We start from the raw sequence: 18,882 nt of genomic DNA on the forward strand, positions 1-18,882 counted from the left end.
AACATTTAATGTTTATGTACTGAAAAAACATTTCATTTCTTACATAATTATCCTAAAAATATTTTCCACTTTCATTAGTTTATTTTCGCATATACATATCTAATAAACAACCCTAAACTCGAAAAAATATAATTTAAATAGTTGGCATTTTAAACCCATACCGAAACATATACACGTATATATAACACAATTTATTTTTCATTAAATTCATAAAAATTCTGAATTAATATATATTTTTCCCCTTACATGGTTTCTTGAAATACGCCAACAGGGACCCCAAAAAGATGCCTGCGGTGTTCACCCAAATCCTGAATAAAAAATCCTAGTTCCATGTAATTAATCCTGAATAAAATATTATTTTAATATTTCCTAAACTCATAAATTCTAAATAAATAAACATACCCTTAAATATAGTCAAATTACTAAATTTCCCAAATCCCACTCTCGCTTTGGAGTGGGGCCTAAAAAACCCCAATTGGAAATTTACTCATGTCAAAATGACGACGATCAAGACTAGGACCCCATGTTGGTGCTTGATCGTTAATTCAACAACAAATTTAACGAGAAATTGAGAAATTAGGGCAAAGTTGTCTTACCCCAAGAATGGTGCCTATGCCGCTTCCATGACAAATCCACTCCAATAGAAATATCGGTGGCGGAGTTAAGAATCTAATGACACCTTCCGTTTCCCGATTGGCACTCATTAGACCAACGAAATTGAGGAAAGAGAGAGAGGCGGAGATGGAGAGGCTAGACGAAGGCACGCAAAGGTTGAGAGAGAACTGAGTCCAGAAAGATCAGATTTCAATTTTGAAATTTGATCTTCAGATTGCAATGCAATCTTACATATCTACTTATTATTATATTAATATTATACATATATATATATATATATATATATATATATACATATACAATTTAATATACATATTTTTATTTTAATTTTTTTCCACACTATTCATTTTATTTGTTTATTTAATTAATTAGTTCAATAATAATTAATTAATTAATAATTAGTCTTAATTTTTTTTCATTGTTTTTTATTCATATTATTTCTTTTTACTTGTTTATTTAATACATTAATTTAATAACGTTTAATTAATTAATTGATTAATAATTTTAATTTATTAATTTTTTTTAGATTATTACAAGTCGGGCTAGTAATTTTTGATGTTACGTTCCAGGTCATGGACATCACTCCATCATATAGTTGCTTGTTTGGGTTCATCTTCATTGCATCAGAGGGTAAAGTTTGTGGTAGAAAACAAGCTAATCTGTGTTTATGGCGAGACAAATGTGATGATCACCAAGCCCACTTCCACTCCTTACGTGGAAGCTGCAGAGGAAGCACTAGAAGATTCATTCAGGGCTTTCGAAATTATTAATGCCACAACAATGATGGAAGAATCTCTCATTCCTCAACCCCGGGTTTCCTTCGCGGCATGCATGATGGACACCGAAATGATCAAACAGGGGTACTATCCCGGAAAGGGATTAGGAAAACACCTGCAGGGGATCCATAGACCTCTAATACTCAAATAAGCAAAGGATCGATATGGCCTTGGTTACGTGCCCATTGCCACGGACCGAAGAAAGAAGGCAGCAGAAAAAAAGGTGCAAAGGATGGAAAGGCTCATCGGTGAAGTAAGTGCTCTGTGGGGATCGGATGTTCCGCCTATTGACCAGACTTTCGTGAAAAGCAATGAGTGTAACCTTGAGGTAGAAATGAAGCAGTTGAGCATAACAGTGATTGATTCAGATGATTCTGCAGATGATGAGAACCAATGGATCCACCTGTTACCTCCTGAGACAGAGCTGAAAAACTGGGACGTTCTTGACTATCCCATCTTCCTCATGTAAAAGTTTTTTTCTTTTCTTGTTTCAAATCTTTTTAAATTTGTAACCCGAGGGCAATATAGTCCTGGGTAGTTTTTCTCATTTTAATGAAATGGTTTATATGTTGCTTGTCATCCTTTGCTTCTTGAGTTCCATTGTCAAAAGTATGTTTGCTTTAATTTTGTGTAGGGATAGTGAAGATGAAAACACCAATACACCGAAGTTAGGGGTTGATGCTAGTTTTGAAAGCATAATCCAAGAAGCCGAAATAGAAGAAGAATTAGAAGAAGAAGAGCCTAATCTATCCCTTGAAATGGAAAAAATGTTAAAATCTGATGAAAAACCCATTGTGACCTGTAGCAACCCTACAATTACCATAAACTTGGGAACTGAGGAAGAGCGAAAACAAGTAAAAGTAGGGCGCTATTGAGGGGTGAAGAGAAAGATAAAATAGTGGACCTCTTGAAAGAATATCGGAATGTTTTTGCATGGTTGTACCAAGACATGCCAGACTTAGACACTAACCTGGTAACCCATAAGATACCCACATACCCCAAATGCAAATCCATAAAACAAAGGCTGAGGAGGTTGCAGCCTAATATGCTGTTAAAGATAAAGGAGGAAAATCAATAGAAATTTGAGGCTGGATTCTTGGAAGTAGCCGAGTATCCTGAGTGGATGGCCAATGTGGTCCCGATAATGAAGAAGAATGGGAAAGTGCGAGTATGTGTTGACTATCGGGACCTGAATAAGGCTAGCCCTAAAGATAATTTCCCACTCCCACACATTGATGTGTTGGTAGATAATACAGCAGAGCATGCCTTGTTCTCATTCATGGATGGCTTCTCAGGTTACAACTAGATTAAGATGGCCCTGGAAGATAAAGAAAAGATGATGTTCATCACCTTATGGGGAACCTTATGTTATAAGGTCATGCCATTTGGCCTCAAGAACGCGGGGGCCACTTACCAAAGAGCCATTGTAACCCTATTCCATGACTTGATGCATAAAGAGATAGAAGGGTATATGGATGATATGATTGTCAAGTCGCGGGGCGAAGGAAACAACATGGAAAATCTAGAAAAGTTGCTTAGAAGGCTACTAAAATGTCAGCTGAAATTGAATCCAAAAAAATGTACCTTTGGTGCTACATCGGGAATGTTGTTGGGATTCATCGTGAGCGAGAAGGGGATCGAGGTAGACCTGGACAAGATTAAGGCAATTCAAGAGATGCCTACCCCCAAGACCGAAAAAGAGGTGCAGAGTTTCCTGGGTAGGCTCAATTACATAGCTCGGTTCATATCCTAATTAACCACTACTCGCGAACCCATTTTCAAGCTATTAAGAAAGAATAACTCGGAGAAATGGAATGAAGAATGCTAGGAAGCCTTCGAAAAGATAAAGGACTATCTCTTGAATCCACCGGTTTTGGTCCCTCCGGTACTGGGGAGGCCACTCATCCTCTACTTGGTAGTATATGAAAACTCCATGGGTTGTGTACTAGGGCAACACGATGAGTTTGGAACAAAAGAGCGGGCCATCTATTACCTAAGCAAGAAGTTCACGGAGTGTGAGTTCAAGTACTCAGAACTGGAGAAAACATGTTGTGCTTTGGTATAGGTGGTGAGTAGGTTGAGACAATACATGTTGTACTACACAACATGGCTAATCTCCAAAATGGACCTGATTAAGTATGTCTTTGAAAAACCAGCAGTAACAAGCTAGGTAGCCCGTTGGAAAATGTTGTTGACCGAGTACGACATAACCTATGTGATGAGGAAGGCCATTAAAGGAAGTGCCATAGAAGAGTATATAGAAACCTAAACCCAAAAAATAAAGAAATAAATAAGAAAATAAGTAAGGGAATAACAGTAGGCTTCGTCAACGAATCCTCTATTTTTGTCGACTAATGCCCTTCTGTGATTCGTTGACAGAGTTCAGGGCATCGTCGACAAAGAGATCCCAATCGACTGGAAGTTCAGGCTTAGGGTTTGTTGACAAAGCTCCTTCTACCGTCGACGAACGTCCTTTAGTAATTCGTCAACGAAGACGTCATTTCGTCGATGAAGGTGACTGGGTCAAAGGGTTATAAATTGATTTTTTGGTTTCTAAGTGATTAAGAAACTGAAACTCTCTCTCTCTCTCTCTCTCTCTCTCTCTCTCTCTCTCCAGATTCGATGATCGGAAGTTACCATGAGGATCTAGGGAAGATTCTCTACAGGTCTAGTGGAGCGGATTTTTGATCTGAGCTTTTGAGGCATTACTCCAAAATCAAGGTAAGTAGGATATTTTAAGGCTTTATAGTTGTTTTGGAGTATAAGGGGCCTAGGAAATGCTAAATGAGGAATATTCTGGGGTTTGTGTTGATTTATCTAGGGGAAATGTGGTTTCAGGATTTTGAGCTGCAAACGCCGTAGGGCGTGGATTTTGGGGTTTTTAGTGGGCTTTCTTGTAAGCCAGGTAAGGGATTATATTATGTCAGCCTTTTTTGTGAAATATGGACTGATTAAAACGTAGTATATGTTTTTGGGAAAAATTATTGTGGTTGGTTGATCATCTCCTATTTTTTATTAAATATGTATTTTAAGTTAAATAAAGCGCTCGAGATGTTTAGACCCTATTTTCATCAATTTATTTTTTTCCCAGTTAGGTTATTTTATTTATGGTTAACAAATGAAAATTGTGTGGCATGAGAACGGTTTTAAATGACACATGTGAACAGAGTGTTTTAATTGGTTTTTATACTATATATGATATAACGGTCGGGGCCGAGTTTTGATATAACGGTTGGGGGCTGAGTTTGATATGACGGCTAGGGGCCAGGTTTTATTAAATGATATTTTTTATATATGAAATGAGTTATAATACAGTTTTTATTATGTAAATTTCTACATATGATTCTATAACCTTGTGGACTTGCGATATGTGATATTGTGAGCACTGTACTGTAACTATATGTGGTAGTGAGTGCAATCACACGGGCATGGAGGTGTGATAAGTTGATTGGAGACCTAGGCCGCAGTACTACTCTGAGGTTTTTGCCAGGGGGCCCCATCCGTGGTATACCAGGTGACCATAGGTAGGCACAATCGTACTTGTGATGATAGTTTGACTTAGTTTCGGAACCGCCGGCTGCGAGTTGAGTCCAGCCTTTGGGCCACATAACCCGTCATGGGGGGAAGCATGTTGTATGAGTATGTGATAGTGTGACGACGCTACTTTGGCAGTCCAGGTTGCATCTTTTATGCGTATATGGGAAGATTTACTATAAATAAGCTATATTGAGTCGACCGTTATTACTGGCAAATTATGTATCTTTTGATAAACAGTATAGTACAGTTTTCTTTTAAAATGCCATTTTCATATATATATATATATATATATATATATATATATATATATATATTTAAATGATTGAATTTTATTTCACACGAGAACCCATGCTAGTCACACACCGATGTTAATATAATCCATCTTATTGAGAAGTGTCTCACCCCATTTAGGTCCTTCAGGGAACCGTTCTTATCTTGCTTTGGTGTTGGAATTAGATTTTTGGGAGAAGTTATTAGTGCTGGTGAGATACCAGTTATCCTATTTTATTATTTTGAGGATTGTAATATGTAGACGGATAGTGGTATGCAATATTTGGGGAATAATTAGAACTATGGTAAAGAATGTTGATGTTTCAGCAGTCTTCCTCTGTATGGTTTTATTTCCATTATTGGCAGGTGCACCCGGGATTCCTTAGTTAGGGCGGGTTGTATTCCTGTATATTTGTGTATGTGTGGTATAAGAGAATGTTTATTTATTTTTCTAGCACTGCCGGCCCACGTGGTGGGTCGGGGTGCTACAGGTGGTATTTGAGCCCCTAAGTTGCTAGGTTCTGTAGAGTAGGTTGGATGATTTTACCAGAGTATAGGCTTAAGTAGGACGGGGATATGAATCGGTAGAATAGGAATTTCAAGTTTTGCTTCGTAGGCCTAGAGACAGAAATTCCTTAACAGACTTTTGTGTTTTTTTTGGATCAGTCAACGGGTTCAAAAAACTACGACAATCCATTGATGGTTTTGTTTCCAAGCGGAGGGGCGGGAACTTGAAAATTTGAATGGAAATATGAGATTGGCAAAGTTTGTTGTTAATTAGGGGGAAAGGATTTAGGCTGGTTGTGGAATTTATTTAATAGAGTATTTTTTGTTATAAATGCACCAAACATGTTAGGATATGAGAATTCTAACTCGTTTGGTTCTTTCTTCAAGATGGACCCTAGGGATAGTAATGCTGTCGTCGAAGGAAGTAGCAGCGGGGGAGTTGCCCATGAGGGTGGCAGTGATTTTATAGTGGCATTTAGGGATTTTTCCTAGCAGTTTATGGCCGAAATTACGTGGAGTTCTCGGGGGTAGGATCGTTCCATTGCTGAGCTGGGAGATTCTATTGAGAAGTTCCCCCACATGAAGCCTCCTACCTTCACGGGAAGTACCAACCCAATCATCTTAGAGATTTGGATTTGGGAGATCGAGAAGATATTGGCTATACTACGATGCACCGATGAGCAGAAGGTGCTACATGCTGCATTTAAGTTGACCGGAGAGGCCGCAAGATAGTGGGAAGTAGTAAAGCTGCTAGAGGAGCAGAGACTGGTACCGGTGGCGATGACGGGGAGCCGTTTCAAAGAAGTATTCTTTGGTCAGTATTTTCCATCCTCTATCAGGAAAGCGAAGGCAGAGGAGTTCCTGAACCTGACTCAAGGACAACTGGCATTTCAGTAATATGCTGCCCGATTTGTGGAGTTGTCACGATTTGCTCCCTACATGGTACCAGATGAGTCTACGAAGGCTTGGAAGTTCGAGATGGGCTTGAAGCAGGAGATTAAAAAGCAGGTGGCTATACTGCAAGTGCAGGAGTTCGCTACACTAGTGGATAAGACCACTATAGCAGAGACGAGTCTATAAGGTGATGTGGAGGTACGAAACCCGAAGAAGAGATCGAAGCCTTCTAGTTCGTATTCAGGTGCGGGGCAGGGTCCTTGGAGGAGATATGGTCAAGGAAGAGGCCACCGACATGATATGGGTGCTAGGGCATATCAGGGTACCTCATCACACCCTATTTGCCCTAAGTGTGGCAGGTGGCATTCCAGTGAATGTAGGGGCAGACTAGGTGACTGTTACCAGTGTGGTAAGCTCGAACATATGGCACGAGAATGTCGCGAGACGTTGAATTTTCCACCTCCACAGCAGTAGTATCGGGGAGGTAGCCAAGCACCACGTGGAAACTACCAGAGGGGTATGACTCGAGCGAGGGTGTATTCCTTGACTCCTGGCGATGCTGGGAACGCCGGTGACGTGGTGACATGTACTATTTCCATTTTTTTCAAATAGTGTCATTGTATTGTTTGATTAAGGTGTGACATATTCCTCCATTTCTCAAGAGTTCATCAAATTGTGTAGGGTAGAAACACAATCATTAGATGTTGAGTCAGAGGTGGTCACACCGACAGAGGCAGTGGTAGTGTGTAGTAAAGTAATCTGAGAATGCCTAGTGGAAATTCAGGGGAGGATGATACCTGCTATTTGATTATATTTGATATGCATGGTTTTGATCTTATTCTGGGAATGGATTGGTTAGTAGCTAGCTATGCAAGTATTGACTGCCACAAGAAGGAGGTAGTGTTCAGACCTCTTGAGGAGCCGAAGTTTATATTTATCGGGTCGTGTGTGCGGTATGCAACACAGATCCTTTCAACTATGCAGACGAAGAGGTTACTTCTAGAGGGATGCCAGGGGTACCTAGCATTTGTGAAAGAGGCATCGAGAAAGGAACTTAAACTGGAGGATATCCCCATGGTAAGGAAGTTTTCAGATGTTTTTCTAGAGGACTTACCGGGATTGCCTCCTAATCGCGAGGTGGAGTTTGCCATCGAGTTGACTCTAGGGACAATGTCTATTTCTAAAGCTCCATATAGAATGGCTCCAGCTGAACTAAAGGAGTTAAAGGGGAAGCTACAGGAACTTCTAAATAAGGGGTTTATCAGAACGAGTGTATCACCCTGAGGTGCACCGGTGTTGTTTATAAAGAAGGATGGGACAATGAGGATATGCATCGACTATAGGGAGATTAATAAGGTGACAGTAAAGAACAAGTACCCATTACCCTGAATTGATGATTTGTTCGACTAGTTACAAGGAATATATGTCTTCTCCAAGATTGATCTGCTATCCGGGTATTATTGGTTGAGAGTTAAATTAGAGGATATACCAAAGACGACTTTTCGCACCAGGTATGGCCACTACGAGTTTCTAGTTATGTCGTTTGGGTTGACTAATGCTCTTGCGGCATTCATGGACCTAATGAACAGGGTATTTCATGAGTACCTAGATCGATTCATGGTAGTATTCATCTATGACATCTTGGTTTATTCGAGGAGTCCTGAGGAGCATACAAATCACTTGGGATTAGTACTCCAGGTACTCAGAGAGAAGAAATTGTTTGCGAAGTTAAAAAAATGCGAATTCTGGTTAGAGCAAGTGGCATTTCTAGGACATGTGGTGTCCAGGGAAGGAGTTTCTATGGACCAAGGTAAAATAGAAGTGGTAGTTGATTAGGTAAGACTGAAGAATGTGCATGAGGTTAGAAGTTTCTTGGGTCTGACAAGATATTACTACCGGTTCGTGGCGGGTTTTTCTCAACTATCAAGTTCGCTGACATGACTCACGGAAAAGAATATGAAGTTTGAGTGGTTTGATGAGTGCGAGCAGAGCTTTCAAGAACTAAAGCAGCATTTAGTTACTGCCTTAGTGTTGACTATTCCATCAGGGGAAGGTGGATTTGTGATCTTTAGTGATGCATCTAAGAAAGGACTCGGGTGTGTCTTAATGCAACAGGGAAAATTATTGCGTATACTTCTCGCCAACTCAAGGAGTACAAAAAGAATTATCCGATGCATGACATGGAATTGGTAGCAGTAGTTCATGCATTAAAGATCTGGAGGCACTACCTATGTGGTGAAAGGTGCGAGATCTTTACTGACCAGAAGAGTAATAAAGGACTAGATTGGACCATTAGTTACCACCTAGAAAAAACTAATGTGGTAGTTGATGCTTTGAGTCGGAAGTCAGTGTTGGCGTCAGTTTCACCAGTTGGGGTTCAGCATCAGATCATTATGGACCTGGAAAGGCTGGGTATGGAATTAGTGGAAGGAAATCGCCAGGCATTTATAACTAGCTTGGTAGTGCAACCGACCTTATGGGAAAGGATTAGGATAACTTTGACGAAAGATGCAGAGCTAGCAGAGATTGTGAGTGGAATACAGGATGGGTTGAATGTAGATTTCAATGTCTCAGACGACGGGGTGTTGAGATTTCACACCAGAATATGCATGTAGAATGATGATGAGATTGAATGAACCATCCTAGAAGAGGCACATATATACAGTTCATCCAGGGAGCACAAAGATGTACAGGGATTTGCGGGAATCTTTCTGGTGGTCTAATATGAAAAGAGAGATCGCCTGTTTTGTTGAGCAGTGTCTGGTATGTCAGTAGGTGAATGCTAAGCACCAGAGGCCGGCAGGACCATTGCAACCACTTCTCATTCCTAAGTGGAAGTGTGAGCACATTTGCATGGATTTTTTCACTAGACTGCCATCGGCGCTTTAGGGACAGAATGCTATATGGGTAGTTGTTGATAGACTGATGAAGACTGCTCATTTCATTCCGGTTAAAGTTAGTATTCAATGAATAAGTTGGAAGAGCTTTATGTGCAGGAGATAGTTAGACTGCACGGAGTGTCTGTGTCTATCATTTTAGATAGGGACCCATGGTTTACTTCCTAGTTTTGGAAGAGTCTATAGAAAGCTTTGGGATCTCAACTCATTTTTAGTACTGCTTTTCACCTACAGACTGATGGTCAGTTAAAGAGGACTATTCATATCTTAGAGGATATGCTGTGGGCGTTTGTACTGGACTTCCGGGGTAATTGGATTAAATACCTGCCGTTAGTTGAGTTTGCATACAATAATAGTTATCAAGCCAGTATCGAGATAGCACAGTATGAGGCACTGTATGGTCGCAGGTGCTGATTTCTGTTGTTTTGGGACGAGGTTGGTGAGCGACAGATTTTAGGGCCAGAGCTTGTTTAACATACCTCTGAGAAGGTCCAATTTATTAGGGAAGAATAAAGACAACACAGAGTTGGCAGAAGAGTTATGCGGATATTCGCTGACGGGAGCTGGAGTTCGAGATAGGTGATGCCATATTTTTTAGGATTGCTTCGATGAAAAGGGTTTTGGAAAAAAGGGGAAACTAAGCCCTAGATACATTGGGCCATCCAGTGGCGTACAGAATAGCATTACCCTGAGCACTGTCTAGGATTCACGAAGTGTTCCACATGTCCATGTTGAGGAAGTACATTCTGGATCCTTCGCATGTGATCAGTTACAAGTCTTTGGAGCTTGATGACACATTGGCATATGAGGAGATACCAGTTCAAATTCAAGACTATAAGGAACAGGAGCTGTGTACTAAGAGGATTTCCTTTGTAAAGGTACTTTGGCATAATCATGCAGTAGAGGAGGCATCATGGGAATTAGAAGTAGAAATACGTTAGAAGTATCCACGATTATTCGGAGAGGCTCAACACTAATCAGGAAAGTAGAACGGTTGGTAAGTATTAATTTTGTATATAGGTTTCTTAGGGTTGGTTGTTTAGTTTTATCTACTGGTTACAGTTTGTTCATGGTTGGTCTTTGGGAGAATTTGGTATGGATACTGTAATCTGTCGAGACAGTATATGTGACCACAGTATTCCTCCACCATAAGTGGGGGTATTTAATAATTTTGGGACGGAGCCACTATGTGGGTGGGTACTAACTCTTTGGTCGAGATGGATTATGAGATAAGGATGTGATTGGTATTAATTAGCAATTTCGTGATGAATCCCCTGTCTTTTTCAATAAATGCCCTTTTATGATTTGTCGACGGTGTTCAGAGTGTCATCAACGAAGAGATCCCGAACGACTGGAAGTTCAGACTTAAGGTTTGTCGACGAAGCTCCTTCTTTCATCAATGATCGTCCTTCAGTAATTTGTCGACGAAGATGTTATTTCGTCGACGAAGGTGACCAAGTCAAAGGGTTATAAATTGATTTTTTGGTTGCTTAGTGATTAAGAAACTGAAATTCTCTCTCTCTCTCTCTCTCTCTCTCTCTCTCTCTCTAACCCACACCCTCACACTCTCTCTCTATAATTTCTCGCCGTTCGTTATCAGATTCGACGATCAAAAGTTACCACGAGGATTTAGGAAGAATTCTCTACAAGTCTAGCAGAGCGGATTTTTGATTTGAGTTTTTGAGGCATTAATCCAAAATTAGGGTAAGTAGGATATTTTAAGGCTTTATAGTTGTTTTGGAATATAGGGGGCCTAAGAAATTGTAAATGAGAAATATTTTGGGGTTTGTGTTGATTTATCTAGGGGAAATGTAGTTTTAGGATTTTGAGCTGCAAACACCGTATAGCGTGGATTTTTGGATTTTCAGTGGGCTTTCTTGTATGCCAGGTAAGAGGATTATATTATGTTAGCTTTTTTGTGAAATATGGACTAATTAAAATGCAGTATATGTTTTTGGGGAAAATTATTGTGGTTGGTTGATCATCTCCTATTTTCTATTAAATATGTATTTTGAGTTAAATAAAACTCTGGAGATGTTCAGACCCTGTTTTCAGTAATTTATGTTTTTCCTAGTTAGGTTATTTTATTTATGGTTAGCAAATGAAAATTGTGTAGCATGGGAACTTTTTTAAATGACATATGTGAACAAAGTGTTTTAATTGGTTTTTACACTGTGTATGATATAACAGTCGGGGGCTGAGTTTCTATATAACAGTCGGGGGTTGAGTTTTGATATAACGGTCAGGGGCCGAGTTTGATATGACGGCCGGGGGCTGTGTTTTATTGAATTATAGTTTTTATATATGAAATGAGTTATAATACAATTTTTATTATGTAAATTGTCATATATGATTCTAGAACCCTGTGGATTTGCGATATGTGATATTTTGAGCATGGTACCATAACTATATATGGTAGTAAGTGCAATCACACTGGCATGGAGGTGTGATAAGTCGATTGGAGACTTAAGCCGCAGTACTACTTCGAGGTTTCTATCGGGGGGCCCCATTCATGGTATACCGGCTGACCATAGGTAGGCACAATTGTACTTGTGATGATAGTTTAACTTTGCTGCGGAACTGCCGGCTGTGAGTTGAGTCCGACCTTCAAGCCGCACAACCCGTCATAGGGGGAAGCATGTCGTATGAGTATGTGATAGCGTGACGACGCTACTTTGGCAGTCTAGGTTGCATCTTCTATGCGTATATGGGCAGATTTACTATAAATGGGCTATATTGAGCCGACCATTATTACTGGTAAAGTATGTATCTTCTAATAAATAGTATAGTACAATTTTCTTTAAAATGCCATTTTCATAAATATATATATATATATGTATGTATGTATGTATTTAAATGATGGAATTTTATTTCACACGAGAACCCATGCTAGTCACACTCTGATGTTAATATTATCCGTCTTACTAAGAAGTGTCTCACCCCATTATACAAATGATTTTTTAGGTCCTTCATGGAACCGTTCCTAGCTTGCCTTGGGGCGGGAATTAAATTTTTTGGAGAAGTTATCAGTGCTGGTGAGATACCAGTTATCCTATTTTATTATTTTGAGGATTATAATATGTAGACGGATAGTGGTATGTATATATTTGGGGAATAATTAAAACTCTAGTTAAGAATGTTGATGTTTTAGTAGTCTTCCGCTATATGGTTTTATTTCCAGTATTGGCAGGTGCACCCGGGATTCCCTGGTTAGGGTGGGTTGTAATCTTGTATATCTATGTATATATGGTATTAGAGAATGTTTATTTATTTTTCTTGCACTCTGAGCCCACGTGGCGGGTCGAGATTCTACAGAGTATTTAGCGGAAAGGGTAGTGGATGACTACCAACCCATGGAGTTCGACTTCCCAGATAAAGACATTAATTCAGTAAACTAGGCAGAGGAAGAGCATGCAGGACGGACTATGCTATTTGATGGGGCAGCCAACATATGGGAACATAGAATAGAAGTAGTGCTCATTTCCCAAGAAGGTAAATAGTACCTGGTATAAGCGAAACTTACTTTTCCTTGTACCAACAACATTGCCGAATATGAGGCATGGACATTGGGTTTATAGGCCGCCATAGACAGGGGCATTAAAGAGTTGACCATTGAAGGGGGTTCAACTTTGGTGATTCATCAATTAACCAGGGAGTGGGAAACTCGGGATTCAAAGCTATTACCATATCAGGAGTATATCCAGGAGTTTGACTAAATTAGTTTTTCTCACTAACCGAGGCAAAACAATTTGAGTCATGATGCCTTGGCCATGCTAGCAGCATTGATCAAAGTGGAACCGGGAATAGAAATTGAGTCGATTTGTATAAGGATGCAGTTAAACTGGCCTACTGCTCATTGACTGATGAATTCGATGGAAAATCGTGGTTCTATGACATCAAAACATACCTCCAAAAGCAGGAATATCTCGAAGGGGCCTCTCACAATGATCGAAAGACGATAAGGAGACTAGCAATGGAATTCTTTATGGATGAATAAGTGCTCTACAAGAGGAACCATGATATGACCTCTTACCATCGTAGGGGCACGAGAAGCGAGGAAAATTATGAAGGAGGTCAAGGATGGTGTTTGCGGCGCCCATGCCGGAGGCCACTCATTGGCTCAGAAAATCCTCAAAAGCAGGTACTACTGGATGACCATGGAAAGAGATTGTATGAAATATGCTTGGATGTGCCACAAGTGTTAGATTTATGGAGACTGAATTCAAGTTCTTCTAGCCTCGCTCCAAGTCCTGTCTGCACCTTGGCCCTTTTCAACATGGGGTATGGGGTATGGATGTAATCGGGCCAATAACCCCAAAGGCTAGCAACGAGCATCGATTCATTTTCGTGGCGATTGACTATTTCACCAAGTGGGTTGAAGCTGCTTCATACGCCAGTGTCACTTATAACATCATCAGTCATTTCATAAAAAGGGTATTAATCTGCAGGTACAGGATCCTGGAAAGAATAATCTCAGATAATGTCGAGAACCTAAATAACGAAGTAATGACAAGGTTGTGCAGTCAGTTCAAGGTGAGGCATCATAACTCAACTCCCTATAGGTCGCAAATGAATGAGGTAGTTGAAGCAGCCAATAACAACATCAAAAACATTTTGGAGAAGATGACAGAGACTTTCAAAGTGAAAGGGAGTTGAGAAAAGGGTGTATGAGGCAGCTTCAAAGCTCCTTTTTCTCTTTGGTGTATGGAATGGAGGCCATAATCCCAATAAAAGTTGAGATTCCCTCTCTAAGAGTCCTGAAGGAAATAGAATTGACCAATGCCGAATGGGTACAATCCAGATATGATCAGTTGAACTTGATTGAAGAGAAAAGAATGACTGCCATAGCTCACGGGTAGTTATACCAAAGGAGATTGATGAGAGCATTCAACAAAAAGGTGCGACCTCGATAGTTTCAGGAGGGGGACTTGGTATTAAAAAATATTCTACTGATTCATATAGACCCGCGCGGCAAGTGGACATCCAATTATGAAGGATTTTACGTGGTAAAGAAGGCATTTTCAGGTGGTGCCTTGTTATTAGCAGATATGGACAGAACCAACCTCTTGCACCCCATTAATTTAGATGTTGTAAAAAAAATATTTCTATTAAGGGCTTTTGTAAACTCTCAAAAAGAATTCAATAAAATGTCTATGATGTTCTCTATGGATCTACGGTCATCTCATGTTTTGATTCAATGATTGATGGCCATTTTTGGCTGACTAGCTTCCTATAAAAAACCAAACAATGATATATCATTTTTTAACCAAGTTGTGCCTAAATGTCAAAACATTTTATTCTAAAGTCATTTTTAGAAATTAAACTGGGTTTGGGATTTCTAGGGCCTGACGAATCATATGAGACAACAATTAGTTACCTAAAATGACGGCAGACCATTTTTTTGCTACCTAGAAAGTTTAAGAAAAGAGAAACCCATTGCTTGCCGGATTGAGCCTGAAAAATTCAAATTCATGATTGAACTGTAAAAGGATCAAACCCCACACTGGGGCAGTATTAAAAGAATTAGTCCCAAAATTAGTCTTGAAGAGATGCTAAAAGTCCTCCATAAAAAGGAAAAAACAAAATGCACAGCAAAAGAAGAAAAAAAAATTGACAAAAGAAAGGGACATGCTTCAAATGTGATCTTTGACCATTGATTACCTTTTATAATTCAACAAAACTTGAGCCTTAATGTGCCCTTTTCTTCTTTAACCAATGCCCCGGTCTACATTACGATCCAATTAAAAGTCCCGACCAGATTGACATACTTTGTTGTCTTAGATGATTTTTCAGACTCAATGATTGAGTCTGAACTATGTATTGACCTGATCTTCGAAAGGTACGTAGGCAACTTGTCCAAGTGGCAAGTTTGGTCAATGCTTTGAAAATGCTCCTCCGCAAACTGGGGCAGAAAATATCATTTGGGGAAGGGAATTTTGAGCCTTGGTTTCCTTATTTTTCCTAAAACCCGTATACCGAGGCCTACATTTTGTCCCAAGTTTAAAAGACCATCTTTGAATCAAAACATGAGTAAAGACCATGGACAAGCACTTAGACAAAAGAGAGTTTTGTTTGGTTTTTATGGTACAAGAGGATCGCTCGAGTGAAATTGGGGCAGTTTGTGAAAAAGGGAAGGTAAATTGTTCTAGGGTTTAGTTTGATAAATTAATGTCAACCTTAATTAACTCGGTGATATTGGTGAAAATACTTCTCGCAAATGGTAAAATATTCTTTGCACATATTGACCTCTTGATTTAACAAAGTAATGACATGAATGCATGACCATTTCCAAAACCTTTTGCTCTGAGGAAGGAGAGATAGTCAAGAGGGCTATAAGCACCAATCACATTCACCAAGGAAAAGGAATGGGCAATATGGCCCATATTAGTGGCCGAAGACCGAAATTGGGGCAGTCTTCGAATTCTCTTGAAACAAGTTCAAGCATCTTCACAAATTGAAAGTATGGCCAGAACTGGTAAAACTGGGGTAGTTCTTTTGTTGAAAACATAGTCAGGATTAGTGACAAGTAAACACTGGGGCATATTTCAAGCACATGTTGCAAGTTGAAAGCATTGACCAAGACCAGTAAAACTGGGGTAGTTTTCGTGTTAAAAGCATAGCCAAAGATCAGAGGTGGGGTCAGCAAATGCAAGCACACAGGGAAAAAAAGGACCCATGCACCATCATGCATTTCAGTGGGAAAATGCATGCATGTTTGTTCTCACATTTTGACACCATAAGTAGTAGCATGCATCATGTTGGAATTGGTGTATTCCCAAGAGGGGGGGGGGGATGAATTGGTATTAAAAATTTATCTCCTAGGTTCAACTAAATCAATAGTATAACACAACCTAAGGTCTGTCTATGTAATCCCAAATGCGCCGATAAATATTTTGTGCAGAAATTAAATCATGCGCAAAATTCACAGTCTATTGAAAATAATCATACATGTGCAGTAAATAAATTATGAAATATAAAGTGCACACACGATATGTTATTGGGGTTCGGCCAATATTGCCTACGGCCCCGCCTCAGCTCACAAGCTCGAGGATTCCACTAATGCTCACTTAATGGGTGGAGCGGCACCGTATACAATGCCAGGTCAAATTACCAGGGCTGGCCTCAACCTTTACAAACTCTCCTTACGGGGCGGAAAAGACCCAAGGTCACATTAACAGGGCTGACCCCAACCTTTACAACCTGATCCTTACGGGCTAGATCAACACCCCCTCAGGCCACGCCTGGAATACAACAATGAATAAAAAATATGCGTACAAATAAAGATGCTTTTAACACAAGCAGATTTGTACCGATACGCACAAGCAATAACCAATGCACTTCAATAGGATAAGAAATATAAGCTCAGTGAAGATATGTGAATCTACTCTTAATATTGTTCCAATATGCAATCAAAGTATGAGAGTGTGTTAGCAAAGTTTCTTTGAAACAATCTTTATAAATATATCAACCACAAATAATATTTCAAAGATTTCAAGTGTATAATCAAATATCTCAAAATAATTTTCGGAAACTCAAGCACAAGAGATATTGCAATAAAAATGCAAAGACTCACAAGCTTAAAAAGTCTTCCCCAAAAAGATATATTGATTAAATCACTAGGGGAAAACTTTGGGCTTAACTCTCTCTAAAATCAACAATCAATATGAGAGTATAAGCTAGGGGAAATAATGTAGGATCTCTCAAATCACTCTCACCAAATTTATTTTAGCGAAGGAATAGGAATGGGTGGAGTATATAGGCTTATTTGGGAATGAAAAGCTCAAGAAGATTCAGAGAGAAGTTTTGTTAATTACAGCACTAATCTCCTCTTGGTTTTTCCAAATGAAGGTATATATATAGCCTTCAATAAAAATATGACCATTAGGATATAAAGGAAATTATTAAAATTGTCTAACAAGCCTTTAATCCAATTTACCTTTAATTAACCACAGTTACCGCAATTAAAAAATATGACAATGAGAGAGTTTCGGTCAATTGTGTTTTAAGTTCGGTCGACTATATTGATAAGTATGGTCGACTGAGGCACTTTTGAACTACAGATATAGTCAACTGAATTAAAGAGATTTTGAAAACATTCGAGATTCGGTCGACTATATCTGAAATTTAGCCTGCTATTCATATAGTTTGGTCGACTCAATCACAAATGAATAAGAAGTTCGGTCGACTAAATTATTGGGGGTTAGACATGTGCCAGTTTGATCAACTATGGAAGATATGTTCAAAAACGTTCGGTCAACTAAGCCTTGGTCAAACTATTAACCCTTGAATGGTTCGGTCGACTGAGCTAAATATAACCAGCTGGGTTCAGTCGACTGAGTGACTTTCAGTTATTATTTTAGGTCCTGATTTTGAGTATAGTTTACCCCTGTTTGCATAGTTATGATTTGTAAGATAGAGGGAATTTTTCAAGTGACGTACAGGGACCTAGGGTCGTTATAAGGTCTAGGCTTTTTAATTTAGCCTAAAAAACCTAGCGTCAGTAGACTTTCTTTCTATGGTCATTGATTTTCCAATGGTCATTTGAGCTTATAGTCCTACCATGCATGCAGTGGATTAATTATTATAGACCTTTGATTATTATAGACCCAAAATAAAAATATAATGCACTACAATACAACTTGAAACAAACAAAAAACTTCATGCTTAGCTCCTTTGCAAATTTATGGATTTGGTTGAATGGTGTGCGCATTTAAGTGCTTTTTGGCTTCCATTGCTCATTTTTCATCCATGCTTGGAAAAATAAACCTATTCAAACACTTAGCACACATATGAGATACTGTGGTTTGCATAATCAAAACAGAGATCAGACTCAAAAAGTCAACACATTATGTAGCTATACTCACTCACACCGGTTGTGTTGTACAAACTCTTGCATCCCTTGTCAATAAGTAACCTTTGTTTCCTTAATGTCCAGAACCAAGGGAAAACGGGCTCAAGAAATGATTGATTCACTTCTTGATTGGGGCATAGGCCTTTAAGTTCAAATCGGGTCATCTACGGGCAGTCAGAAAATCTTGGGATCCTACACTCGATGAATCCTCCCCAGGGGAGTAACTTTTTCAGGGACTTTGAGCCCTACGCCGAAGGACATTTTCCAAAATATTCTCGGGATCTCGTACCCGATTGATCATCCCCAACAGATAAACCATTTTTCAAAAATACTTATTTTCCAAAAGATCTCGGGATCTGTACCCGACTAATCATCGCCAACGGAACAACCAATTTTCAAAAATACTCATTTTCCAAAAGATCTCAGGATCTCATACCTAATTGATCAGCCTCAGTGGGCCAACTATGTGTCAAACCAAAAAACTCATTTTCCAAAGAATCTTAGAGTAACCAGTCCTCAAAAGCTCGGAATCCTG

The 18,882-nt window shown here is 39.3% G+C and overlaps 1 protein-coding gene across 1 annotated transcript; it reads left to right on the top strand.

Moving 5' to 3' along the window:
• The first annotated feature begins 2,703 nt into the window (after nucleotides 1–2,703).
• LOC131166753 (uncharacterized) lies at nucleotides 2,704–10,437 on the top strand. The gene is made up of 4 exons (XM_058125324.1): nucleotides 2,704–3,109; nucleotides 8,949–9,181; nucleotides 9,731–9,903; nucleotides 10,266–10,437. Exons 1-4 carry the CDS (start codon nucleotides 2,704–2,706, stop codon nucleotides 10,435–10,437), a joined length of 984 nt encoding a protein of 327 aa, XP_057981307.1.
• The last annotated feature ends 8,445 nt before the right edge of the window (nucleotides 10,438–18,882 follow it).

The sequence above is a fragment of the Malania oleifera genome, chromosome 10 (assembly GCF_029873635.1).
Source record: "Malania oleifera isolate guangnan ecotype guangnan chromosome 10, ASM2987363v1, whole genome shotgun sequence".
NCBI classification, from domain to species: domain Eukaryota; kingdom Viridiplantae; phylum Streptophyta; class Magnoliopsida; order Santalales; family Ximeniaceae; genus Malania; species Malania oleifera.

What these genes read in the sequence shown, in the direction of transcription:
- LOC131166753 (XM_058125324.1), top strand. Translation starts at nt 2,704, where the DNA reads ATGGCCCTGGAAGATAAAGAAAAGATGATGTTCATCACCTTATGGGGA. An exon ending in TCAATGTCTCAGACGACGGG is followed by an intron (nt 9,182 to 9,730) that starts GTGTTGAGATTT and finishes TTTCACCTACAG; the next exon opens with ACTGATGGTCAGTTAAAGAG. An exon ending in GAGGCACTGTATGGTCGCAG is followed by an intron (nt 9,904 to 10,265) that starts GTGCTGATTTCT and finishes GCATGTGATCAG; the next exon opens with TTACAAGTCTTTGGAGCTTG.